Genomic DNA, 25,570 nt, shown 5'->3' with positions numbered 1-25,570 from the left:
ACATTTGGGGACTGAATAGGCACTGCCACGTTGCCTTTCACAAAGGTGGATCCTTTGCCCGCCTCCTCCCCACCCCAAAAGGCAGTGTGAGGAGGCTTCTCTCTCCCTAGGCCTTTGGACCATCTGATGGTGAGGCAAGGCCCCTCACGTCTGGGTTTAACATAATTTCCCCAATTCCTAGTCTTTTCTATGTTGATTGGGCAGGTGTCTGTCTCCTGTTGAGCACTGGCTCCTATCCTTGTCTATTTCTCTATTATTTTTACCCTGCTCCTTGGTTCTGTGTAGTTCTTAATTTTTATGCATATTCATTATTATACTCTTTGCAGATAAAATTTTTCAGGTGTACCCTGTTTCCCACTATGACCCTGACTGATACAGGGCTATTGTGGGGATTAAGTAAAATTATACTTATAAGGCCACTGAAACAGTGCTTGGCACAGAGCAGCTACTTTAGACTTGAAAACTGTTTTATTTGCTAGAATATAAGTCCCCTGAGGACAGGCATTCTCATCAGTTTCGATCATTGTTGTATATCCAGCACCTGAAATGTATGGCATGTAGTAATTAGTGAATAAATAGCATTTGATAGATGTGTAAAAAGGGGATGAGTGCTCACACTACAAATTGCGCGAAAAGTGCCTAATGTGTGGCGAGTCTTCGCCCAACGCTGTGACTCACCCAATAGGCTCCTTCCTGGTCAAGGTCAGGTTGCGGTTTGGTCTGGCTTGGTTGATGGGGATGGTGGAGCCCTGGAACAAACAAGGGGAGTCACTGATAGGGGGCTCCATTGTTTCCTTCCCCCTTCCCCCTGGGCAGCCAGACTGTGCTTGGGGCTCAGAAAGGAACAGGGTCTTGTCTGCATCCTGAAACCCCCATGACTGAGACAGGCAAGAGACACAAACCTTCCAGATTATGTACAACAGGGGTATCTGAGGACTTCAGGTACAGGTGGAGCAGGCAGCCATCAGGGGCAAGGTGCCTCCTGCACTGAGACTGGCAGAATCCTCAGACAAGAAACTGGTCCTGGTACAGGTAAGGCCTCTGGCTTTGACACTGGGGCAGACAAGGGAGGAGGTGGGGGGCCAAGTTGTCTCTAGAGACTGTGCCGGCCCAGGAGGCCCCAGGTGGGGACCGGCTCCAGCCAACAGTGATGCAACAGTAGAAGGAGGAGCAGAAGTTGGGCTTGCCATCATACCTGCACCTCTCAGCCTCATGGAGAGGATAGGAGATGTGGAGCCCATTTCTGGCAGAGACCCCAATGAACCTGTTGGTAATGGATATCTCTGGGGAAGGGTTGACCCATCCCTGCCTCTGGTGGGCAAACCACTGGAAATGGCTTCCAAGGTCACATCCTGATCCCTGGGATCCAGGAGATGGTGAGCTACCCCTTCTGCAAAGATGTGGAATGGCACAGTTGACCTGAGGATAGGGAGATGATGCAGATGGCCCCAGCATGACCTCGGGAACCTCCATAAAGGCAGAGTTTTCTCCAGTTTAAGTGAGAGGGATGCCAAGCCTGAGAAAGGCAAGGGGGGTGGGCGGTGGAAGGGCCAGAGTGAGGCCTGCAGTAGCCTCGGCCAGAAGCTGGCAAGGACCTGGACCTTCGGTCCTGCAACAACAGGAGTTGAGTTCTGCCAACACCTGAACAGGCCTGCAGGTAGGGTCTCCCCAGAGCTCCAGATAAAGCCCAGCCTAGACACTGATCTTGTGAAATCCTAGCATGGAACCCAGCCAAGCCTGCCTGAACTTCCCATCTGCAGAAATGTAAGCTGATGGGTTGTTTTAAACCAATAAACTGGGTCATTTTTTATGCAGTATGTAGGCTAACACACTGCCCTAGAGTTTCCTGCTGAGCCCAGCTTGCCTGTGTGAGCTCTCACTTGGTGGGTAAGAGCCTCAGCCCCACCTGAATTTTGTCACACCAGCCAGCAAAGTAGCGGAAGGTCTGGATGGACATGCCCACGTGGGTCTTCAGGGCCAGTGTGTAGACAGCGCCTGCATCCAGAGCCTCGATGGTGGCCAGCTCTTCCTGGTGCTGTTCCATGAGGTCTGCCAACCTGGGCAAGGGGTGGAGAAGGGGAGGGAGATGGGCTCAGGTCAGAACCAGCCTTGCTTATTCTTTCTAGTCCCTTCTTCAATTAACAAGCGCCTCTGCCCTGCACTCCCAGCTCTGTCACAGTCAGATGTGCTGACCTCAGTTTTCTGATCTGTGAGATGGGACAGTAAGGTTTACTTTGCTGGATGGGTATGAGGATGATGCCCTTCTGTCCCTCTCTCCTCTCCTCTCTTTTCCTTTCTTCCTTCATAAAATATGGATGCATTAACTACTTTATAATAACACACATGATTCTGCAAAAGCAGTCCCTCTGCCTCGGCAGTAAGGAGGTCACCATCCAAAAAGGTCACCCTGTCTCTGGACAACCTTGATGAGGGGAAAGCATGTCCAGCTTCAAGCACCAGCTGATCCAGTGGAGTGTGCCCCAAGGATGGTATCTGTGGGAAGGGGGAGGGGAGATGATGGGAGAGATTCAAGGGAAGGTTCATCTACACAGCTCTCCTTGTTAGCTCTCTGAAATCCAGTTGCCCTCCTGTGATTCTGGTGGGTGTGCTGCTATGGGAAGCCTGGGAATTAGGACTGTGCCCCCTTCTCTGATATAAAGGAGCCCCAAAAGCAGAGTTCCCAGGGAACAGGGTGCCCAGAGGAAGGTGGAGGCCACAGACCCAGAGTGGCTCTCAAACTTGTACATGGGGGAGCTCTGACCAGAGATAAGTCTGGGACAAAAGACTGCTGACCAGCTCCTTTCTGCATTCAGCCATGGCATGGCCTAAACACCCCAAGTACACACTCTCCCTGGGAAGCCAACCCTAATTCCTGCCCTCTCTACACTAATAACATATCCCTCCAGTGTCCTGATAGCAACCTCTACCTTTCTTCAAACCTTGCATGACTGTTACAGTTATTTACTTAGTTGAGTATTCCAGGACTATTTGCCTCTCCCTGAGGCCTGAGACAGGATTTGGTCTCCTGCTCCCAATGGACATCCTACACCCACTGGGCACACAGTCAGTATGTAGCATAAGGCTTGTGAGTGAAACTGTGGGCTGAACAGACATGAGCAATTTAGTGGCATAGCCACATGGTTACTTCAGACACAGTGACACACCCAGGTACTTCTCTAGTTAAGAACAGCAAAGGTGTAAATAACTTTTTGAGAAGGATTATAGACCAAATAATGAAACACCATGTTGTGGCATTTCAAAGACTAGGGTTCTATCAACTAGAAAAAGAGATGTGTCACAGGTATAAATCTATATTATAAATAAGCCAGGGGCACCTGGGTGGCTCAGTTGGTTAAGCATCCAACTTTGGTTCAGGTCATGATCTTGAAGTTTGCGAGTTCAACCCCACATTGGGCTCTGTGCTGACAGTTCAGAGCCTGGAGCCTGCTTCAGATTCTGTCTCCCTCTCTCTCTGCACCTCCCTTGCTTGTCTCTTTCTCTCTCTCAAAAATAAACATTAAAAAACTTAAAAAAAAAAAAAAAAGCCAAAGATGGTCTCTGTGTATTGGCCCCTAGGTTCTTCATTGCAGGGTGAGACCTGTCAGCTTAAAAGCTTGCTGGATACACATTTAGGTATCCGATTATTTTAAACATAGCCCAAACAAGCAGACTTTTAGCTATTTAAAGTCTTGCTTTACATCCCCTGGGAATCTCACTTGACAGCTATTATCATTGGAGAGATGGACTATGCACTTACAGCTGTTGCCTTCCCAGCCCTCTGACCCAAAGATCCCTGCTCTGCTGCTGAGCAACATTGCCAGGACATGGGAGCCCACCCCCCTCTGATCCCCCAACCTCCAAGAGTTGCTTTGCACTCTTCCCATTCTGAGTAGAGACCCCCCACTATAGTCTCTGGAGGGTCTCCCACTATGGGAGTGATGCCTCCTGAAGCTTGTATTGTGTTTCAACTTCTCATAGTCCTATCTTTTCCCTTGATCAGCCCCAAACCCCTCCAATTCTACCAGACAAGATCACCTGCATGTGATGTGGCCATGTCATAAAACCCTAAAGTAACTATCACCTGAGCATGCCATTTGGAAAGCTCAGCGAGAACTGAGTGGGATTGTTCACTGTCAACTTTGCTGAGCTGTACCTCTGCCTCCAGCATCCTGTCCCCAGAAAGTACCAGGGGCGGGGAAGGCAGTGAAGCAACCAAAATCACCCCAGAGGTCCTCAGGACAGCCATGAGGAAAGGCAAGTGTGGGGTGCCACAAGGCTCAGCCTCACTCCCAGCAGCCTGGTCCACCACCAGATTCTTGTCTGTGGACCTAAGGAAGTGTCCGAACAAAAGGTGACAGCTTCCTACAGACTCTGCCACCAGCTCCTGGTGGTCCCTCTCTGGCAGCTGGGGACACTGGCTCTCTAGGTTCCTGAGAGGCTCTATCTTGTCCCTCAGTGGTTCTTGGGGCCCGTCTAGTGACTTTCTTTAACTCTCTTTTCTAGATCTTTCTTCCCAGCTTCTCCCACAATTGCATAATGTCTGAACCCTATAATGTATTCTGCATCCCATAATATGTATCCATGGTGGTCTATTTTCCTCATTGAACCAGGGGCTGCTGAGCCAGCAATGGGCGAACCTCCACCATGGGGACTGGGAGGTTGCATGAGGCAGGACCAGGTTCCTAGGAGTTCTCAGGTCTGGGCTTGAGATGTCTGTCAAAGCAGTCCAGGTCTCTACTTAGAGCTGTTCAGGCACCCAACCCTTCACTATCATGTTGCTGGTGGTGTTATTATGACACATGCCACTAGACGGCAGCAGAACTGCTCAAGGGAAACACTCTTGGGTCAGCAAACATCTACCTCTGGAGTCTGCTTCAGGGCCAGAAGGCTCCTCTCTCAGCATCACCAGCCTGGGCTTGCATGTTTCAGTTTTGCCTAATCTGGGGTCACTAGGTCACTAGGCAATGGCTTCCTAAAATTGATAGGCTCTTCAAGGGGCCTTGAAACTAACTTGAGTTAGAGCAGGTTGGGTGCACCCTTGCCTGCCCCAACCCATACCATCTCTATTCCATTTGGAAACTAGACAGGCCCCTCTCTCTGGTTTCCTGTGCTGGAGGCTGTCCTGGTGTTTCTGGCCTCTGAATAGGAAAGAAAATGACATTCTGACTGCAAGGCCAAGATGGGGCCTCTCTCCCACCAGATGACAAGTACATTTGGACCACATCATGACCAGACTCTATGCCTGACAGCTTCCCCAGGACCCAGAGCATAGAAGTCAGGTTCCTGAAACTGGCTTGTTCACTAGGCTTTTCGACACTGCTTAGTTCATCTGTGCAGCACCCTCCCTTCTGTAACCATCACCCCACTTCTTTGGGGGGGCAACTGCTCTTCCCCCATTGGGACCACCTATTTCTAGGGGAGTAGTATCTCTCTTCCAGGCCACACTCCCACCCCATGGTCATAAGTGGATAAACTCTACATCCTTCCCTAATACTTCTGATGAAGCTAAGGGGAGAGAGCCCCTTCTTCCCTGGTTTTAGAAAAAAAAGGAAAATGTGAGATTCCAGCAGTCAGGGAGATCTGAGCAAGGACCAGCAGGAAGAACAGACCCCATCCTTCCCTTGCTGGCTTCTGCATAAAGTAGCTGTGATCCCTCCTCTGGTCCAGTCCACTCAGAGAAGTGTTGTACATGTCTGAGACTGCCCAGGACCATCCGTTAATTTGCCAGTTTGCAGCTCCCATCTTATCAGCACTTTCACTTTTGTGCCTCCTTATCTTCAATCACACTGTTCCCTCCACTGAGGACATTTTTCCCTTAAGGCTACTTGTATCTGGTGAAATTCTTCCTGCATCTCAAGTCACTTCCTCTGAGAAGCTTTTCTGAGTCTCAGGCCTTGGTCACACAACCTGTTTGGGACCCCAACTTCCTCCTGGCAATACCCGAGCATGCAGTTCCAACCCAAACATAAGGTGAAGTAGCTGACAGGAGTTTGTGGGGTTCTCACCTGTACAGGAGCCGGCCTCGATCCCGTGCACTGATCTTCCCCCACAATCCATTCTCAAAGGCATCCTTAGCGGCAGCCACTGCCTTGTCAACATCGCTAACCTGGGCCAGGGACACCTGGCAGATGACCTATGGTGGAGCAGAGCCATGAAGCCCTCCCTGGACTCCGCGTACACAGATGCCCCATGCCGCCGCTCCCCTGGCTACCTGAGAGGGCTCAGTGGGGACAGTAAGCAAACAGGAGGGCCATGGAAGGGTGTGCACAATGAGGAAAGCTAGGGACCTTCAAAGAGGTTTGCTTGTGTTTCTACATACCCTTCTTTTCATTTGCCCACTGAGCCCAAATAGAGTAACAGACTCAGGCTGCAGCTATGAGGCTGAGGATCAGCTTAGCATTGTCAAACCAAGAGCAGAAGCCCATTAATTTGGTAAGTTCTAGGCAGAAAGTCTATTTCTTAAGTGAAATAGTCTAGATGTTGAAGGTGACAGGACCATTCCTGTCCCCCATCCTTGCTCTGTGTCCTGACAGTGCCCACTTGCACTATAGTGCAGGTTCCCACACCTCCTGACACCTGGGCATGGCCAAAGGAAAGCCAGGAGGAGAGAGAAGTGGGAGGTGCAAGGCCAGCACCCTTCTTGTTACCAAAGGCATGGTACACCCTCCCTGCCCAAGGGCCCAGCACCCAGGCAACCCTGTCCAGACAGCTTCCCTTCTGGGATTCCCCAAATAGGCCTCAAGGTGGTAACAGCTCATGTTTCTGCCCGAGAGTACTGTATCCCCTTGTTTGTGTCCCCACAGCCAGTCCACCCCTTTGTCAATTATTTTCTTTAAACTCCCTTCCAGGGGCGCCTGGGTGGCGCAGTCGGTTAAGTGTCCGACTTCAGCCAGGTCACGATCTCACGGTCCGTGAGTTCGAGCCCCGCGTCAGGCTCTGGGCTGATGGTTCAGAGCCTGGAGCCTGTTTCCGATTCTGTGTCTCCCTCTCTCTGTGCCTCTCCCCCGTTCATGCTCTGTCTCTCTCTGTCCCAAAAATAAATAAACGTTGAAAAAAAATTTTTTTTTAATTCCCTTCCAGTGACCCAGTTGAGTGTGCTATGTGCTTTCTGCAGGCCCTGAGGGATGCCATAGGTAGGGCAGAATGGAAAACTGAGTATACACCTGTAGGAGTAAGTGTTGTTTCAGGTAGGTGTGTATGTGAGAATACAATATGCACATACTGGGTCATGACATAAAAGGGTCACAGTCAAGAAAGTTTGACAAACATGAGATTCAAGGAAGAATTCCCAACAGTGGGGTGTACACATATTCAAGAGGGTAAGGCCCATGCTGAGGTTGTTGTTGATGCGTGGAGGGGGAGGGAATGGCTTCATTTCTTCCATGGGGGATTTTAGTTCTGGTCCATCTCTGAAGCAGGCTCCAGACCTTTGGAATCCTCCTGCCTTCCTGGTCTAGCTCCCCTCTGGGCCATTCCTGTAGGGAGGGCTGAAAACTGACTACAACCATTCTGTGTGCGAATAGAGGCCCCCTAAGCAGGGGTCCCCAGACACCAGGCAAGGGAGTAGATGAGAGAGAAGAAAAGGCCAAGGAGGGGGCAGGTGGAAGGAGAGCAGAAGGGGGTGCTAAACTTGCACTCACACTTCCGTCTGTTGGGTTGATGGTCTCATAGGTCTTGGCACCCTCAGCATCCACAAACAGTCCCCCAATGAAGAGTTGGTGGGGCATTCGGAGGGTGAGCTTGTTCACCGCCTTTTCCACCTGGGAAAGGAAGTTTTACAGGGATTCACTGCAGTGTGGATCCTTCACAATGTGCATCAGTGGCAGATACAGACCCACAGAAGGACATAGAAAACACTCAGAGATGGATAGATAACCATTCATGCACACACATGCGTGTGCACTCATGCACACTTGTGCACACTCATGCACACACACACACAGATAGCCAAGGGGCCAGGCTCAAGGCCCCTTGGCCTTCTCAGGTCTCTAGCCAAATCCAGTTCTGCTGCCTTCCTTGGCTCAGGGAGCTATTATGTGGGCAGTGGTGGCAGTTGAACAATAAGAAGCGATAAAGAGCACAGAATCTGAGGTCAGGCTGCTTGGCCTGCAACCCCTGTCCTGCCATTTACCTGCTGTGTGATCTCAGGCTGGTTGCTAGGCCTCTGCAAGTAGGAAGGGCCAGTTAGCAGACAGACATTTGTGAGTCACCAGACATGACACCAACCCCATCGCTCACTTCCCTGTAGACCTGAAATTCCATCCCAAATGGCATCCTCTGGGACACCATTCTTCTCCTGAAATCTGTTCATCAGTCATCTGTCTGCAATCCTAAGGCCAATCTGGTATTCATCCTGGCTGCCTACACTTTCTTCATCAGCTTTTGTTCCAAACTATCCCAATGATAATTCCTGTGGGAGCTCGTAGCCTACCAATACACCTCAGGATGATTTTTCAAGAGTTTCTTTTAAAAATAAGCTAGCAGGGGTGCTTGGGTGATCTCAAGATTCATGAGTTCAAGCCCTGCATTGGGCTCTCTATGGTCAACACAGAGCCCACTTCAGATACTCTGCCCCCTGCCTCTCTGTCCCTCACCACTTACACACACACACACACTCTTTCTCTCTCTCAAAAATGAATAAAACATTTAAAAATTTAAAAATAAATTTGCAATTACATCATTACACTTCCATACAAATTGAATGTATAGGATCACTTGTTTCCCTTATTGGGAAAAAGTTCCCAATTCCTCATTCTCTGTCTCTTTCTCTCCCTCTCTTCCTGTCTAGCTTCCTCCCTCCATCCCTTCTTCTCTCTCTTTTGGCATTTCAACAAAAGGAATTTAATGCATGCAGTTGGTTGCACAGGTGATGAAAGAGCTGAGAGGCCATGAGTCAACCCAGAGATTGATAACAGCAGCAAGCGCCTGCCATTACTAGATTAGAAGGACAAATGGAGGAAGAGGTGGTCCCAGAACTAGGGTCTAGGGTCCCCCAGCAGAACTAGAGTCTTGGAAGGGTGATCTGGTAGGGGCCAGGGCCACCGCAGCAAGGAGGCAACTATTGGGAAAAACCACCAAAGGAGAAAGAGGGTGAGAAGTACTCTGTAAAAGCCACTTCTTAATATCCTACTCTCATATCTTTGGGGGTTGGAATTTGTCCCATAGACAACAATTTCCTCTGTTGCACTGGGCTAATTGGACTGGCAGCCTCAGGCTATCAGGGTTACCAGGGAGAGTTTGGGACACTGAAGCTGGGCTCTTGAGTGCCCTGGTTTCTGGGATGTCCAGGTTTTCCCCATGTGTCATTGTGGATCCACGGATGTGAGTGTTTGAGAAGTCTGCAGAGCCAAGGCCACGTGGAGGGGCCCAGGACTCACATAGTCAATGATGCACTCGCTCTCTTTGTTGTCCCCTCGTAGCTTCCTCACTAATAGTTGGATGAAGTCCCCAAAGGTGGTTGCCATGTAAACATCTTCATTTTCTAATTCCAGTCCATCACACAGCTCCTTCACTTCCTCAACCAGTCTGGAGAAAAGAAGATGGAAAAGCGGGATCATGGAAAGAGGCTGGGCAGACCTGCCTCATTCTAGTGGCAGAGGTTATGGTGCGAAACATTTACCCAGAAGGGAACTTCATATCAACAGCCAAAGTGTGGGTGTTAAGCTAGAACTGGGGCTAAGAGCCCAATCCATGGATTCAGAAGGCCCTAGTTTCAAGTTGTGGCTCCACCACTTACTAATATGTGACCTTGCACAAGTGGAAAACTCCTCTGAGCCTTAGTTTCTTCACCAGCAAAACTGGAATAATACCTCTTCTACTATTTTCTGATAAGCAAATGAGACAATCTACATGTTGATAATAATCAATAAGAGATTAATAATAGTCACTGAAAGATATGTTAAAATAATGAAAAGGTTGGGGCTCCTGGGCAACTCAGGCAGTTAAGCGTCCAACTCTTGATTTCGGCTCAGGTCATGATCCCAGGGCCGTGGCATAGAACCCCACATCGAGCTCTGCACTGAGTGTGGAGCCTGCTTAAGATCCTCTGTCTCTCTTTCTCCCCCTCTGCCTCTCTCCCCTGCTTTCTCACTCTCTAAAAAAAATAATAATAAAAATAATGAAAAGGCAAACCACAGATTGGGGGAACATATTTCCAAATAATATCTGATAAAGGACTTTCATTCAGAATATATAAAGTACTCTCATATTTCAATACTAACAAAAAAAAGAAACAATCCAAGTAAAAATGGGCAAAAGATTGAACAGATGCTTCACCAAAGAAGAAATGCAGATGGAAAAAAGCATATGAAAGTATGTTCAACATCACAATTTCCCATCATTAGGGAAATGCAAATTAAAATGACAATGGGATATGTCTACACACTTACCAGAATATCTAAAATTAAAGTCTGACCATACATATCACTGGGAAAGATGCAGAGCAACTGAGCTCTCATACACTGCTAGTGGGATTGTTTAAAATGGTACTTTGGAAACCATGCTGGAGAGCAGTTTGGCAGTTTCTTAAAAATTAAACATATTCTTCCCATTTTACTCTCAGATATTTACTCAAGAGAAATAAAAACCTACATATAGACAGAAAACGGTAGAGTAGGAAGCTCCGAAGATCCATTCCTCCACCTAAACAGCTCCTAAGCTGGCAGAATTGTCTGAATCAAATATTCTGGAACTCTAGAGTCAGTCAAACATTTGCAACACCCAGGGAAGAAGATGATGAAGAGGTTGGTAAATGTCAGCAAATTTCAGCATTTCATGAGGTGTTACTCCCCATCCCTCCTGTAGGAGGAAGTGGGGGAAGCTGAACTTGTTCCCGGTGCAGCTTTCTGGAGCCAGGGTGGGCAGTAAGGACCTTCTCCTCCCTACATGTAGATTGTATGTTCTGAGTGCTGATGTTCCTTTTGATCACTGAGGGGCCAGCACAAAGACTGGCAGCTTCAGTTTTAACCCCCAAAGGCTGAAGCAACTTCCAGGAGATTTTAAAAGTCAGTACTTTCCCCCCTCTTTTGGGAGTCAGACATTTAAGAAAATCCTTGCTAGGCCACTGGCTGATCACAGAGATAACAAAACAGAAACTTCAATTACTACATACAATGAGGAATACACACTTTACAAAAGAAAAAAAGTTGGGAAAAGTCACAAACGGATAAATGAAACCCTCCACAAGCAAGACTTAGCAATTACTGAGGACTGAGAGGATACATTCTCAGAATTATACAACATAACACTCAAAATGTCCAGTTTTGAACAAAAAATAGTAAAACATACCAAGAAACAGGAAAATATAGCTGATTTGCAGTAAAAATAAAAGAATTTGGAAGCAATCATCCTTAGTAAAACCAGATATTAGAATTATTAGTCAAAGATATTTAATCAACTATCTTAAAGATGTACAATGATTTAAAGGAAACCCTGGAGAAACAGTAAAGGGAATAAGGAAAATGATGTAAGAAAAAATGAGAATATCAATAAAGACATAGAAATTTTAATAATAAACCAAACAAATTCTCCAGCTGATGAATACAATAACTAAAATAAAAAACTCACTAGGGAGGTTCAAATCAGATTTGACCAAACAGAAGAAAGGATTGCTGAACTTGAAATTATCCAGTATGAAGAAAAGAAGGAAAAAAGAATGAATAAAAATGAATACAGTCTGTGGGACACCATCAAACTCATCAACATTCTCATTTTAGGAGTTCCAAAGAAGAGAGATAGGAAGGGCTGAAAAAATATTTGAAGAAATAATGTCCCAAAAGTTCTCAAGTCTGAGGAAACACATGAATATATACATCCATCAATTCCAAGGAGGATAAACTCAAAGAGATTTATGCCACAACACATTACAGTCAATTTGTTGAAACCCAAAGACAAATAAGGAATTTGGAAAATAGTAAGAGAAAACGAACTCATCACCTACAAAGGATCCTCCCTAAAATTAAAAGTTGATTTCCCTTGGGGAGCCTGAGTGGCTCAGTCAGTTGAGTGCCAACTTCGGCTCAGGTCAGGATCTCATGGCTTGTGGATTTGAGACCATGTCGGGCTCTGCATTGACAGTGTGGAGCCTGCTTGGGATTCTCTCTTTCCCTCTCTCTCTCTGTCCCTCCCCCACTCTCACTTTCTCTCAAAAATAAATTTTAGTGCTTGCTTCAGCAGCACATATCCTAAAATTGGAATGATACAAAGAAGATTAGCATGGCCCCTGCGCAAGGATGACACGCAATTTGTGAAGCGTTCCATATTTTTTCATATTAAAAAAAATTAAAAAAAAACTTCCTGTTAAAAAAATAAACAAATAAATTTTAAAAAACTTTTAAAAAGTTAATTTAAAAAAGAAACACTAAAGAGAACCTTTCAGGCTGAAATGAAAGGACACTGAAGAGTAACTCAAAGTAATAAGAAAAAAGTAAAGAACACTGGTAAAGGTAACCACATGGGTAAATATGAAAGCCAGTATTACTGTACTTTTGGTATGGTTTGCAACTTCTCTCTTTTTCCTATATAATAGCCAAATGCAGAACACAATCATTTTAAGTCAATATTAATGACTATGCAGTGCATAGAGATGTCATCTGTGACAATAATAGTTGGGGTAGGAACAGGGATATAGAGGATTAGAGTATATACTATTGAAACTAAGTTGATATTATTTAAATTACACTGTAATATGTTAATTGTAATCTCTAAGGTAATTAAGAAATAACTGTTAAAAAGGGAATCAAAGTGGCACACTACCCAGAAAAGGGAGGGCAGTAATAAAAAAACTGAGAAACAAAAAGCATAAAAGACATACTCAAAACAAATAGGTAAAGAGAAGTAAATCCTTCTTCATCAGTAATCTGGTTAAATGAAAATAACTCTCCTATTAAAAACATACATTGAAAAGTTGGATAAAATACATCATCCATACAGATGCTGCTAGATATTCACTTTAGATGTAAGTACACACAAAAAAAAATCAAAGCTAAAAGATGGAAAAGGTATCTCATGCAAAGACTAACCAAAAGGCAGCTGGGTTGCTATATTACTGTCAGAAAAAAATAGACTGTATATAAAAACGGGTTATGTGAAACAGAGACTATTAATAAAAGGTTCAACACAGCAAGAGAATATAACAATTATAAACATACAGGCACCAACAACACAGCCCCCGAAATATATATAGCAAAAACAGAAAGGAAAAATAGAATTTTCTACAATAGTAGTTGGAGACTAAAATGCCCATCTTTCAATAATTAAACGACACTATAAACCAATTATACACATACAGAACGGACATATACAGAATACCCAAGAAGAGCAGAATGCACATTCTTCTCAAGTACACATGGGATATTCTCCAGGATAAACTATTTGTTAGGCTACACAATAAGTCTTTTTGTTGTTTTTTTCCCTTAATGTTTATTTGTGTGTGTGTGTGTGAGAGAGAGAGTGAGACAGAGTGAAACAGGGAAGGGGTACAGAGAGAGGGAAACACAGTATCTGAAGAAGGCTCCAGGCTCTGAGCTGTCAGCACAGAGCCCGGTGTGGTGCTCAAACCCACCAACTGAGAGATCATGACCTGAGCCAAAGTGGGATGCCTAACCAACTGAACCACCAGGTTCCCCAGGATACACAATAAGTCTTAATAAATTTTAAAAGATTTAAATCTCATAAAACATCTTTTCTGATCACAGTGGAATGCAACTAGAAATCAGTAGCAGAAGAAAAATTGGAAAATTTACAAATATGTGGAAATTGAATGGCATGCCCTTAAACAACCAATGGGTGAAAGAAGAAATCACAAAGAAAATGAAAATACCTTTAGTCAAAGAAAAACAAAAACACAACATGCCAAAACTTATGGATTGTAACAAAGGTAGTACAGACAGAAATCTGTAACTGTAAATGCATACATTGAAAAAGATCTCAAGTCAATATCTTAATTGTACATCTTAAGGAATTTTTTAAAAGAGTAACCTAAACTCAAAGCAAGTAGAAGGAAGGAAATAATAAAGATTAGAGCAGATATAGATAAACTAGAGAATAAAAGGACAATACAGAAAATCAAAAATCAACAAAATTGACAAATCTGACTGACCAAGAAAAAGAAAAATAGATAAAGACTTAAATTACCAGAATCAGAAATGAAAGTGCTTATGCCAATTTTACAGAAATAAAAAGGATAAGAGAATACTGTGATAAATTATACAGCAAAAAAAAAAAAAAAAAATTGATTACCTAGATTAAATGGACAAATTGCTAGAAACATGCAATCTATATAAACTAACTCATGAAGTAGAAAATCTGAATAGACCTGTAACTACTAAAGAAATTAAATCAATAATCACAAAACCACCCAACAAAGAAAGCCCAGGGCTGAATGGCTTCACCAATCCTTCTCAAAATCATCCCCCCCCCCCCCCCCCAGAAGGATTGAAGAAGGAACACTTCCTGACTAATTTGACGAGGCCAAAAATACCCTGATACCAAAGTTAGAAAAAGACACTACAAGAAAAGGAAATTTCAGGCCAATATTCCTTATGAATAAAAATGCAAAAATCCTCAACAAAATACTAGTAAGCTGAATTCACTGTGAATAAGTGGAATTCTCAGTTGCAAGGATGGTTTACCTTATGGCCAAGGGGGCAAGGTTTCAGTTATACAGGGTGAACAAGTTCTAGAGATATAATGTACATCAAGTTGACTATAGTTAATAATATTGTACTGTGTACTAGAAATTTGGTAAAAGAGTAGCTCTCAGGGGCCCCTGGGTGGCTCAGTTGGTTAAGTGTCCAACTTCAGCTCAGGTCATGATCTCACAGTTTGTGGGTTCAAGTCACATGTCAGGTTCTGTGCTGACAGCTCAGAGCCTAGAGCCTGCTTTGGGTTCCTCTCTCTCTTCTTCTACTCCTCTCCTGCTCAATGCTCTGTTTCTTTCTGTCTCTCAAAAATAAATAAATGTTTTAAAAAATTAAAGAAAAAAGTAATTCTCAGATGCTCTCACTGCCAAAAAATAAAAGTGACTATGTGAGATGGATTCGTTAATTAGTTTGATTGTAATGATCATTTCACTATATATATCAGAGTATACTATTGTATACCTTAAATATTTACATTTTTATTACATAAAGGAAAATTAATAAAACTGCTTTTAAGCTATGAAGCAAGAAAAGGCAGTAAAGGAGGAAGAAAGGACTTATTTGCTCACACAATAAGCACAACTGGGTTGCGTCCTCAGTGTCTCTGTGCATGGTCACAGCAAATTACCCCCAGGTTTTTGGTTTAAAGCAGAAATCAGTTAGCCTCAGCCTGTTTTTATAAATAAAGTTTTATCAGAACACACACTTGCAAAATTTCACACCAAAAAAAAAAAACCCTGACATATTATAATTTTTTAAAAAAAACTTGACATATTATTGGAGCCAATAAGCAAACTCAGCAATGTTGCAGGGTATAAAAGCAATACATGAAAATCAGTTGCATTTCTATACATTAGCACTGAACACTACAAAAAAGAAATTAAGGAAACAATTTCATTTATAATAGCATCAAGAAGAATATAATAGCAATAAAGTAACTCAGGAGAAAACAGAGTTGTGCACTGAGAACTATAAGAAAGAAATTTTAAAGGGCCTGAATAAAATGAAAAAAATCTCCATTTTCATGAATTAGAAGATTTAATATTGTTCAGATGAATCACTACCCAAAGTGATCTTCAGTTTCAATGACACTTCTATTAAAATCCCAACATGTTTGTTTTCCTATGTTTTGTTTTGTTTTGTTTTTTTCATACCCAGTCCCACTGATCCACCAAGACAGCTCACAGAACTCACTATGTAATCATACTTCTCACTAAGATTTATTACAAGGAAAGGAAATAAGGGAAAACTAGCAAAAGAAGGCATATGATCAAAGCCAGGAGGAAGCCAGATGCAAGGTGCCAAGGACTGTCTCCCAGTGGAGTCACAAAGGACATGCTTATTTCTTCCAGCAATGAATTATGACAATACAGGTCTTTACACCGTGTCTCCAGAGAATCAGCACCTAAGGTATTTCCTTAACGCTAGCCATCTAGACACCCAATGCCTTGCACTTACCAAAAGGACTCCCCAAAGCAAGGCAGGTGCTGAGCATAAGCCATGTTGTTTTCATGATCTAGAGGCGATTGATTGCTAGCCTTCCAGATTTCAGTCCAGCATGTAAAGAGTTTGGAGGTCCTCACTCCCATTCTCACAAGAAGAAAAACTGTAAATCAAAACTCTTCTTAGATCCACAAGAGAATTGAGGTCACAGGGCAGAGTGCTGCCCCCAACACTGGAGAGGCAGAAAAACACAGCTTGCTTGAGCAGAAATGCACAAGTAGAAGCTGCTGACGGGAACACTTTAAAATTGCTGGAAGCATCATGTGAACTAATTGAGAATTAAAATTGTTGAGAAATAAATAAAACTAAATAGAGAACTAGTTGAGAATTAAAAATTCTTGGGGGTCTGGTCTTATGAGGGACCCCATGATTTTGTGAGTTTTACCTCTAGGAGTCACACATCAGGTTCTCAGGGGAAGATTGGAGGCAAATCCCTCAGTGCTTCTGGCAGGAGGAGGGGAAAGTAGTCATTTTGAAATACCCCCACAGCATTCCACTCTTAACAAGGCCTACCCTCAAGAGAAACTGTTTTATTAGAAGTTAACCAACCTGAGGGAAGGGTAATACCCACCTCTGGCCCTCTCTACCTTTCCTGCAACACCAGAGTAGAGAAAGACTGAAAGATACTTGTGAAGTTCATATCACAGGGAGACAGACTCACTAAAAGACTGAGACCTAATCATACAACTATCTAAGGCTTCCTTTCATACCACATCTTAACTCTGTATCAAGAGTGCTCCTGCAAAATAATAGGGTGTTGTTGTGAAAAGAAGGCAGATTCTCTTTAGTCTCTAGGAAAACCCAAAGACAAGAGAGAACACACAAAGATGCTAGAAGTTTTATTCTTTGACACCTACAACTATAACACAGCCTAACCCCTAACCAGATAAACATAAAACCTCACAGTAAAGGTCTATCTACTCGTTTCCATTACTCAATATAGTATGTCCACTTTCAACAGAAAATTACAAGGCATACTAAAAGTAAAAATAAGCAGTCAGAAGGGTCCAAGAAAGGATAAGACCCAGACTCAAATATGGCAGAGATTTGGGAATTATTATACTGGGGAGTTAAAGATAAATATGCTCAATATGATAAGGGCTTTAATGGGAAAAGTGGACAACATGTAAGAAAGGAGTAGTAATGTAAGCAGAGATATGGAGACTTTAAGAAAGAATTAAAAGGAAATGCTAGAAATAAGCACAGTAATAAATGAGGAATGCCTTTGAGGGGTTCACCAGTAGATTGAACACAAGGAAGAAAAGAATCAGTAAGTGTGAAGACAAGTCAATAGGAACTTCTAAAACCAAAACGCAAAAAGAAGGAATGCAAAAGAGCAGAATGTCCAAAACTGTGAGACAATTACTAAAGGAATAACGTAAACATAATTGGAATATTGGAAGGAAAAGTGAGAAAGGAATCAAAGAAATGTTTGAAGTAATAATTGCTGAGAATTTTCCAAAACTAGAGAGACATTTCACAGATACAGATATGCCGATCCTAAGCCAGGGGAAGATGGCGGCGTAGGAGGACGCTGGGCTCACCGCGCGTCCTGCTGATCAATTAGATTCCACCTACATCTGCCTAAATAACCCACAAAACCGCCAAAGGATTAGCAGAACGGAGTCGCCGGAGCCAAGCGCAGACGAGAGGCCCACGGAAGAGGGTAGGAAGGGCGGCGAGGCGGTGCGCGCTCCACGGACTGGCAGGAGGGAGCCGGGGAGGAGGGGCGGCTCGCCGGCCAAGCAGAGCCCCCGAGTCTGGCTGGCAAAAGCGGAGGGGCCTGACGGACTGTGTTCCGACAGCAAGTGCGACTTAGCCTCTGGGAGGTCATAAGTTAACAGCTCTGCTCGGAAAGCGGGAAGGCTGGAGGACAAAGGGAGGGAGAGCTGCTGAGCCCCCGGACGACAGAGCTCAGTTTGGTGGGGAACAAAGGCGCTCGCCAGCGCCATCTCCCCCACCCATCCCCCAGCCAAAATCCCAAAGAGAACCAGTTCCTGCCAGGGAACTTGCTCACTCCGCGCAAACACCCAACTCTGTGCTTCTGCGGAGGAGCCAAACCTCCGGCAGCGGATCTGACTCCCTCCCGCTGCCACAGGGCCCCTCCTGAAGTGGATCACCTAAGGAGAAGTGAGCTAAGCCTGCCCCTCCTGCCCCTGTGCACCTTGCCTACCCACCCCAGCTAATACGCCAGATCCCCAGCATCACAAGCCTGGCAGTGTGCAAGTAGCCCAGACGGGCCACGCTACCCCACAGTGAATCCCGCCCCGAGGAGAGGGGAAGAGAAGGCACACACCAGTCTGACTGTAGCCCCAGAGGTGGGCTGGGGGCAGACATCAGGTCTGACTGCGGCCCCGCCCACCAACTCCAGTTATACACCACAGCACAGGGGAAGTGCCCTGCAGGTCCTCACCACGCCAGGGACTATCCAAAATGACCAAGCGGAAGAATTCCCCTCAGAAGAATCTCCAGGAAATAACAACAGCTAATGAGCTGATCAAAAAGGATTTAAATAATATAACAGAAAGTGAATTCAGAATAATAGTCATAAAATTAATCGCCGGGCTTGAAAACAGTATACAGGACAGCAGAGAATCCCTTGCTACAGAGACCAAGGGACTAAGGAACAGTCACGAGGAGCTGAAAAATGCTTTAAATGAAATGCAAAAGAAAATGGAAACCACCACAGCTCGGATTGAAGAGGCAGAGGAGAGAATAGGTGAACTAGAAGATAAAGTTATGGAAAAAGAGGAAGCTGAGAGAAAGAGAGATAAAAAAATCCAGGAGTATGAAGGGAAAATTAGAGAACTAAGTGATACACTAAAAAGAAATAATATACGCATAATTGGTATCCCAGAGGAGGAAGAGAGAGGGAAAGGTGCTGAAGGGGTACTTGAAGAAATAATAGCTGAGAACTTCCCTGAACTGGGGAAGGAAAAAGGCATTGAAATCCAAGAGGCACAGAGAACTCCCTTCAGACGTAACTTGAATCGATCTTCTGCACGACATATCATAGTGAAACTGGCAAAATACAAGGATAAAGAGAAAATTCTGAAAGCAGCAAGGGGTAAACGTGCCCTCACATATAAAGGGAGACCTATAAGACTCGTGACTGATCTCTCTTTTGAAACTTGGCAGGCCAGAAAGAATTGGCACGAGATTTTCAGTGTGCTAGACAGAAAAAATATGCAGCCGAGAATCCTTTATCCAGCAAGTCTGTCATTTAGAATAGAAGGAGAGATAAAGGTCTTCCCAAACAAACAAAAACTGAAGGAATTTGTCACCACTAAACCAGCCCTACAAGAGATCCTAAGGGGGACCCTGTGAGACAAAATACCAGAGACATCACTACAAGGATAAAACATACAGACATCACAATGACTCTAAACCCGTATCATTCTATAATAACACTGAATGTAAATGGATTAAATGCGCCAACCAAAAGACATAGGGTATCAGAATGGATAAAAAAGCAAGACCCATCTATTTGCTGTCTACAAGAGACTCATTTTAGACCTGAGGACACCTTTAGATTGAGAGTGAGGGGATGGAGAACTATTTATCATGCTACTGGAAGTCAAAAGAAAGCTGGAGTAGCCATACTTATATCAGACAAACTAGACTTTAAATTAAAGGCTGTAACAAGAGATGAAGGACATTATATAATAGTTACAGGGTCTATCCATCAGGAGGAGCTAACAATTATAAATGTCTATGCGCCGAATATTGGAGCCCCCAAATATATAAAACAACTACTCATAAACATAAGCAACCTTATTGATAAGAATGTGGTAATTGCAGGGGACTTTAACACCTCACTTACAGAAATGGATAGATCATCTAGACACACGATCAATAAAGAAACAAGGGCCCTGAATGAGACATTGGATCAGATGGACTTGACAGATATATTTAGAACTCTGCATCCCAAAGCAACAGAATATACTTTCTTCTCGAGTGCACATGGAACATTCTCCAAGATAGATCATATACTGGGTCACAAAACAGCCCTCCATAAGTTTACTAGAATTGAAATTATACCATGCATACTTTCAGACCACAATGCTATGAAGCTTGAATAAACCACAGAAAAAATCTGGAAAACCTCCAAAAGCATGGAGGTTAAAGAACACCCTACTAACGAATGAGTGGGTCAACCAGGCAATTAGAGAAGAAATTAAAAAATATATGGAAACAAACGAAAATGGAAATACAACAATCCAAACGCTTTGGGATGCAGCGAAGGCAGTCCTGAGAGGAAAATACATTGCAATCCAGGCCTATCTCAAGAAACAAGAAAAATCCCAAATACAAAATCTAACAGCACACCTAAAGGAAATAGAAGCAGAACAGCAAAGGCAGCCTAAACCCAGCAGAAGAAGAGAAATAATAAAGATCAGAGCAGAAATAAACAATATAGAGTCTAAAAAAACTGTAGAGCAGATCAACGAAACCAAGAGTTCGTTTTTTGAAAAAATAAACAAAATTGACAAACCTCTAGCCAGGCTTCTCAAAAAGAAAAGAGAGATGACCCAAATAGATAAAATCATGAATGAAAATGGAATTATTACAACCAATCCCTCAGAGATACAAACAATTATCAGGGAATACTATGAAAAATTATATGCCAACAAATTGGACAACCTGGAAGAAATGGACAAATTCCTGAACACCCACACTCTTCCAAAACTCAATCAGGAGGAAATAGAAAGCTTGAACAGACCCATAACCAGCGAAGAAATTGAATCAGTTATCAAAAATCTCCCAACAAATAAGAGTCCAGGACCAGATGGCTTCTCAGGGGAGTTCTACCAGACGTTTAAAGCAGAGATAATACCTATCCTTCTCAAGCTATTCCAAGAAATAGAAAGGGAAGGAAAACTTCCAGACTCATTCTATGAAGCCAGTATTACTTTGATTCCTAAACCAGACAGAGACCCAGTTAAAAAAGAGAACTACCGGCCAATATCCCTGATGAATATGGATGCAAAATTCTCAATAAGATACGAACAAATCGAATTCAACAGCATATAAAAAGAATTATTCACCATGATCAAGTGGGATTCATTCCTGGGATGCAGGGCTGGTTCAACATTCGCAAATCAATCAACGTGATACATCACATTAACAAAAAAAAAGAGAAGAACCATATGATCCTGTCAATCGATGCAGAAAAGGCCTTTGACAAAATCCAGCACCCTTTCTTAATAAAAACCCTTGAGAAAGTCGGGATAGAAGGAACATACTTAAAGATCATAAAAGCCATTTATGAAAAGCCCACAGCTAACATCATCCTCAACGGGGAAAAACTGAGAGCTTTTTCCCTGAGATCAGGAACACGACAGGGATGCCCACTCTCACCGCTGTTGTTTAACATAGTGCTGGAAGTTCTAGCATCAGCAATCAGACAACAAAAGGAAATCAAAGGCATCAAAATTGGCAAAGATGAAGTCAAGCTTTCGCTCTTTGCAGATGACATGATATTATACATGGAAAATCCGATAGACTCCACCAAAAGTCTGCTAGAATTGATACATGAATTCAGCAAAGTCGCAGGATACAAAATCAATGTACAGAAATCAGTTGCATTCTTATACACTAACAATGAAGCAACAGAAAGACAAATAAAGAAACTGATCCCATTCACAATTGCACCAAGAAGCATAAAATACCTAGGAATAAATCTAACCAAAGATGTAAAGGATCTGTATGCTGAAAACTATAGAAAGCTTACGAAGGAAATTGAAGAAGATTTAAAGAAATGGAAAGACATTCCCTGCTCATGGATTGGAAAAATAAATATTGTCAAAATGTCAATACTACCCAAAGCGATCTACACATTCAATGCAATCCCAATCAAAATTGCACCAGCATTCTTCTCGAAACTAGAACAAGCAATCCTAAAATTCATATGGAACCACAAAAGGCCCCGAATAGCCAAAGGAATTTTGAAGAAGAAGACCAAAGCAGGAGGCATCACAATCCCAGACTTTAGCCTCTACTACAAGGCTGTCATCATCAAGACAGCATGGTATTGGCACAAAAACAGACACATAGACCAATGGAATAGAATAGAAACCCCAGAACTAGACCCACAAACGTATGTCCAACTCATCTTTGACAAAGCAGGAAAGAACATCCAATGGAAAAAAGACAGTCTCTTTAACAAATGGTGCTGGGAGAACTGGACAGCCACATGCAGAAGGTTGAAACTAGACCACTTTCTCACACCATTCACAAAAATAAACTCAAAATGGATAAAGGACCTGAATGTGAGACAGGAAACCATCAAAACCTTAGAGGAGAAAGCAGGAAAAGACCTCTCTGACCTCAGCCGTAGCAATCTCTTACTCGACACATCCCCAAAGGCAAGGGAATTAAAAGCAAAAATGAATTACTGGGACATTATGAAGATAAAAAGCTTCTGCACAGCAAAGGAAACAACCAACAAAACTAAAAGGCAACCAACGGAATGGGAAAAGATATTTGCAAATGACATATCGGACAAAGGGCTAGTATCCAAAATCTATAAAGAGCTCACCAAACTCCACACCCGAAAAACAAATAACCCAGTGAAGAAATGGGCAGAAAACATGAATAGACACTTCTCTAAAGAAGACATCCGGATGGCCAACAGGCACATGAAAAGATGTTCAGCGTCGCTCCTTATCAGGGAAATACAAATCAAAACCACACTCAGGTATCACCTCACGCCAGTCAGAGTGGCCAAAATGAACAAATCAGGAGACTATAGATGCTGGCGAGGATGTGGAGAAACGGGAACCCTCTTGCACTGTTGGTGGGAATGCAAATTGGTGCAGCCTCTCTGGAAAGCAGTGTGGAGGTTCCTCAGAAAATTAAAAATAGACCTACCCTATGACCCAGCAATAGCACTGCTAGGAATTTATCCAAGGGATCCAGGAGTACTGATGCATAGGGGCACTTGTACCCCAATGTTCATAGCAGCACTCTCAACAATAGCCAAAATATGGAAAGAGCCTAAATGTCCATCAACTGATGAATGGATAAAGAAATTGTGGTTTATATACACAATGGAATACTACGTGGCAATGAGAAAAAATGAAATATGGCCTTTTGTAGCAACGTGGATGGAACTGGAGAGTGTGATGCTAAGTGAAATAAGTCATACAGAGAAAGACAGATACCATATGGTTTCACTCTTATGTGGATCCTGAGAAACTTAACAGGAACCCATGGGTGAGGGGGAGGAAAAAAGAAAAAAAAAAAGAGGTTAGAGTGGGAGAGAGCCAAAGCATAAGAGACTGTTAAAAACTGAGAACAAACTGAGGGTTGATGGGGGGTGGGAGGGAGGAGAGGGTGGGTGATGGGTATTGAGGAGGGCACCTTTTGGGATGAGCACTGGGTGTTTTATGGAAACCAATTTGACAACAAATTTCATATATTATAAAAAAAAATAAAAGAACTATAATGGAAAAAAAATCACAGATACAGGAAGCTCAAAGAACACAAAGTAGTATTTTTTTAAAAAAAAAAAACTATATATCTACATAAGCACACCCTATTCAAACTGTAGAAAATCAAAGATAAAGAGAAAATCTTGTAAGAAATCAGAGGAATGAGAGTCTTACTTATAGAAGAACAAGAATGATATTTACATTGGGCTTCTCTTCAGAAACCATGCCAGTAAGAAGAGAATGGAGTGAACTATCTAGAGTATTAAAAGAAGAAGTCAACATAGAATTCTGTATCCAGCAAGATTATTCTTTTGTTTTTTAAATATTTATTTATTTATTTATTTATTTATTTATTTATTTATTTAGAGAGAAAGACTACACATGCATGAGCAGGGGAGAGGCAGAGAGAGAGAGGGAGAGAGAGAATCCTAAGCAGGCTCTGCACTATCGATGCAAAGCCAGATGTGGGGCTCAGTCTCATGAAACCATGAAATCATAATCTGAACCAAAATCAAGATTTGGGTGCTTAACTTAGTCACCAGGCACCCTGGCAGCAAAATTATTCTTAAAAAGTGAAATAAGGGGCACTTGGGTGGCTCAGTCAGTTAAGCATCTGACTCTTGGCTCAGGTCATGATCTCATGGTTGGTAAGACTGAGCCCCACAATGGGCTCTCTACTGTCAGCGTGGAGCCTGCTTTGCGATTCTCTCTCTCCCTCTCTGCTTCTCACCTGCTCTTGCTCTCTCTCCCTCTCAAAATAAACTTTTAAAAATGTTTTTAAGTGAAAGAAAAAGAAAGACTTTCTCAGAAAAACAAAAATTGAGGAAATTTGTTGACATTACTTGCTTTGTCTTGGAGACCCTGACACCCTCATGTTTATAGACACAGATATATACTAGATATAGAGGGGGGGGAATACAGATACATAAAATATAGATACGTAGATATACATGCATATATAGAGAGAATGATAGGTATAGATATATTTTCTGCTCTGTCAGCTGGGAGAGTCAAGAAGCAATAACACACGAGTGAAAATGAGCACACTTAGCACCCATACCTTGGTTTCTAATTCCATTCTCCAATAAAAGGAAACAAGAATCCTAGGAGAAATGCTTGATTCCAGGGCTGTGGCGGGGAATATACAAGAACATCTTGTAGTGCCACAAAGTAAGGAAGAGTTTGTAAAAGGATGGGGGCATGTCAAATGTATATAAGATACAACTGAAAGAGTTTTCAATAGACAAAGCTTAAACAATCTGAGGGAAAAAATAAATAAATTAGTATTGAATTTAACCCAAGTATAAAAAAATATCTCTAACTCCATACTGTTATAAATAAATGACTGAATAAATAAATAAATGGGGGAAGAGAGACAACTCTCCATGCAGAAGAATTTTAAATAATTTAGGTAAATACTCTTGTTTTCAGGAGCCTTGAACACGGGCTGCATATAGTAGCTTCCTTCCAAAGAATACAATAAGGAAATGGGAGGAAAAGAGTAAGTTCACAATACAGACACCCGACAAGTATGAACTCAGACAGGTGATTATGGTCAACATCAACAGTGATACGTCATGTTGATAGCATGCTCCCTTTATATGTGAGGAAAATGCCACTTTATCTCTGTATTTCCCCAAACCCATACCCCTTACTAATTATGAGGGAAAACATCAGATAAATCTCCACTGAAGGACAGTTTTAAAGGGGGCCAAGATGGCTGAGCACCATGGAAGTTCTCAGCTTCTGAAATGCAGCTAGATCAGCTCCAAATCATTTTGCACACCTAGGAAATTGATCTGAGGATTAACACAACAATCTGCATAACTTGAGCCTCAGAATTCAGCAGGTACACACTCCAGAGAGGTGAACTGGGAGAGAAAGAAGCCATGGAGGGTAGGGAGCTGTTTCTGCAGAGAGAGGACAGAGGAGGGTGGGGGGAGAGTGTGGTATAATGGGAGAGTGTGGTATAATGGGAGAATACAGGCAAAG

The 25,570-nt window shown here is 43.1% G+C and overlaps 1 protein-coding gene and 1 non-coding gene across 5 annotated transcripts in view; one reads left to right on the top strand and one right to left on the bottom strand.

The window, feature by feature from the left end:
• The window catches only part of ALDH1L1 (aldehyde dehydrogenase 1 family member L1), a 143,890-nt gene that overhangs the window by 38,116 nt on the left and 80,204 nt on the right, over window positions 1-25,570 (bottom strand). For all 4 annotated transcript variants that reach the window (XM_045494060.1, XM_045494063.1, XM_045494061.1 and 1 more), the window contains exons 10-14: window positions 9,378-9,525; window positions 7,641-7,760; window positions 6,006-6,133; window positions 1,907-2,057; window positions 679-749 (exon numbers count right to left, since the gene is read on the bottom strand). In XM_045494060.1, coding sequence (XP_045350016.1) covers window positions 679-749; window positions 1,907-2,057; window positions 6,006-6,133; window positions 7,641-7,760; window positions 9,378-9,525 — 618 coding nt within the window. The remainder of the gene's footprint in view (window positions 1-678; window positions 750-1,906; window positions 2,058-6,005; window positions 6,134-7,640; window positions 7,761-9,377; window positions 9,526-25,570) is intronic.
• On the top strand, window positions 12,159-12,264 carry LOC123607844. Its single transcript, XR_006716959.1, has one exon. It is a non-coding gene; the product is annotated as a U6 spliceosomal RNA (small nuclear RNA).

The sequence above is a fragment of the Leopardus geoffroyi genome, chromosome A2, assembly GCF_018350155.1.
Source record: "Leopardus geoffroyi isolate Oge1 chromosome A2, O.geoffroyi_Oge1_pat1.0, whole genome shotgun sequence".
Taxonomy (NCBI): domain Eukaryota; kingdom Metazoa; phylum Chordata; class Mammalia; order Carnivora; family Felidae; genus Leopardus; species Leopardus geoffroyi.
This window is presented reverse-complemented; position numbering and strand designations above follow the sequence as displayed.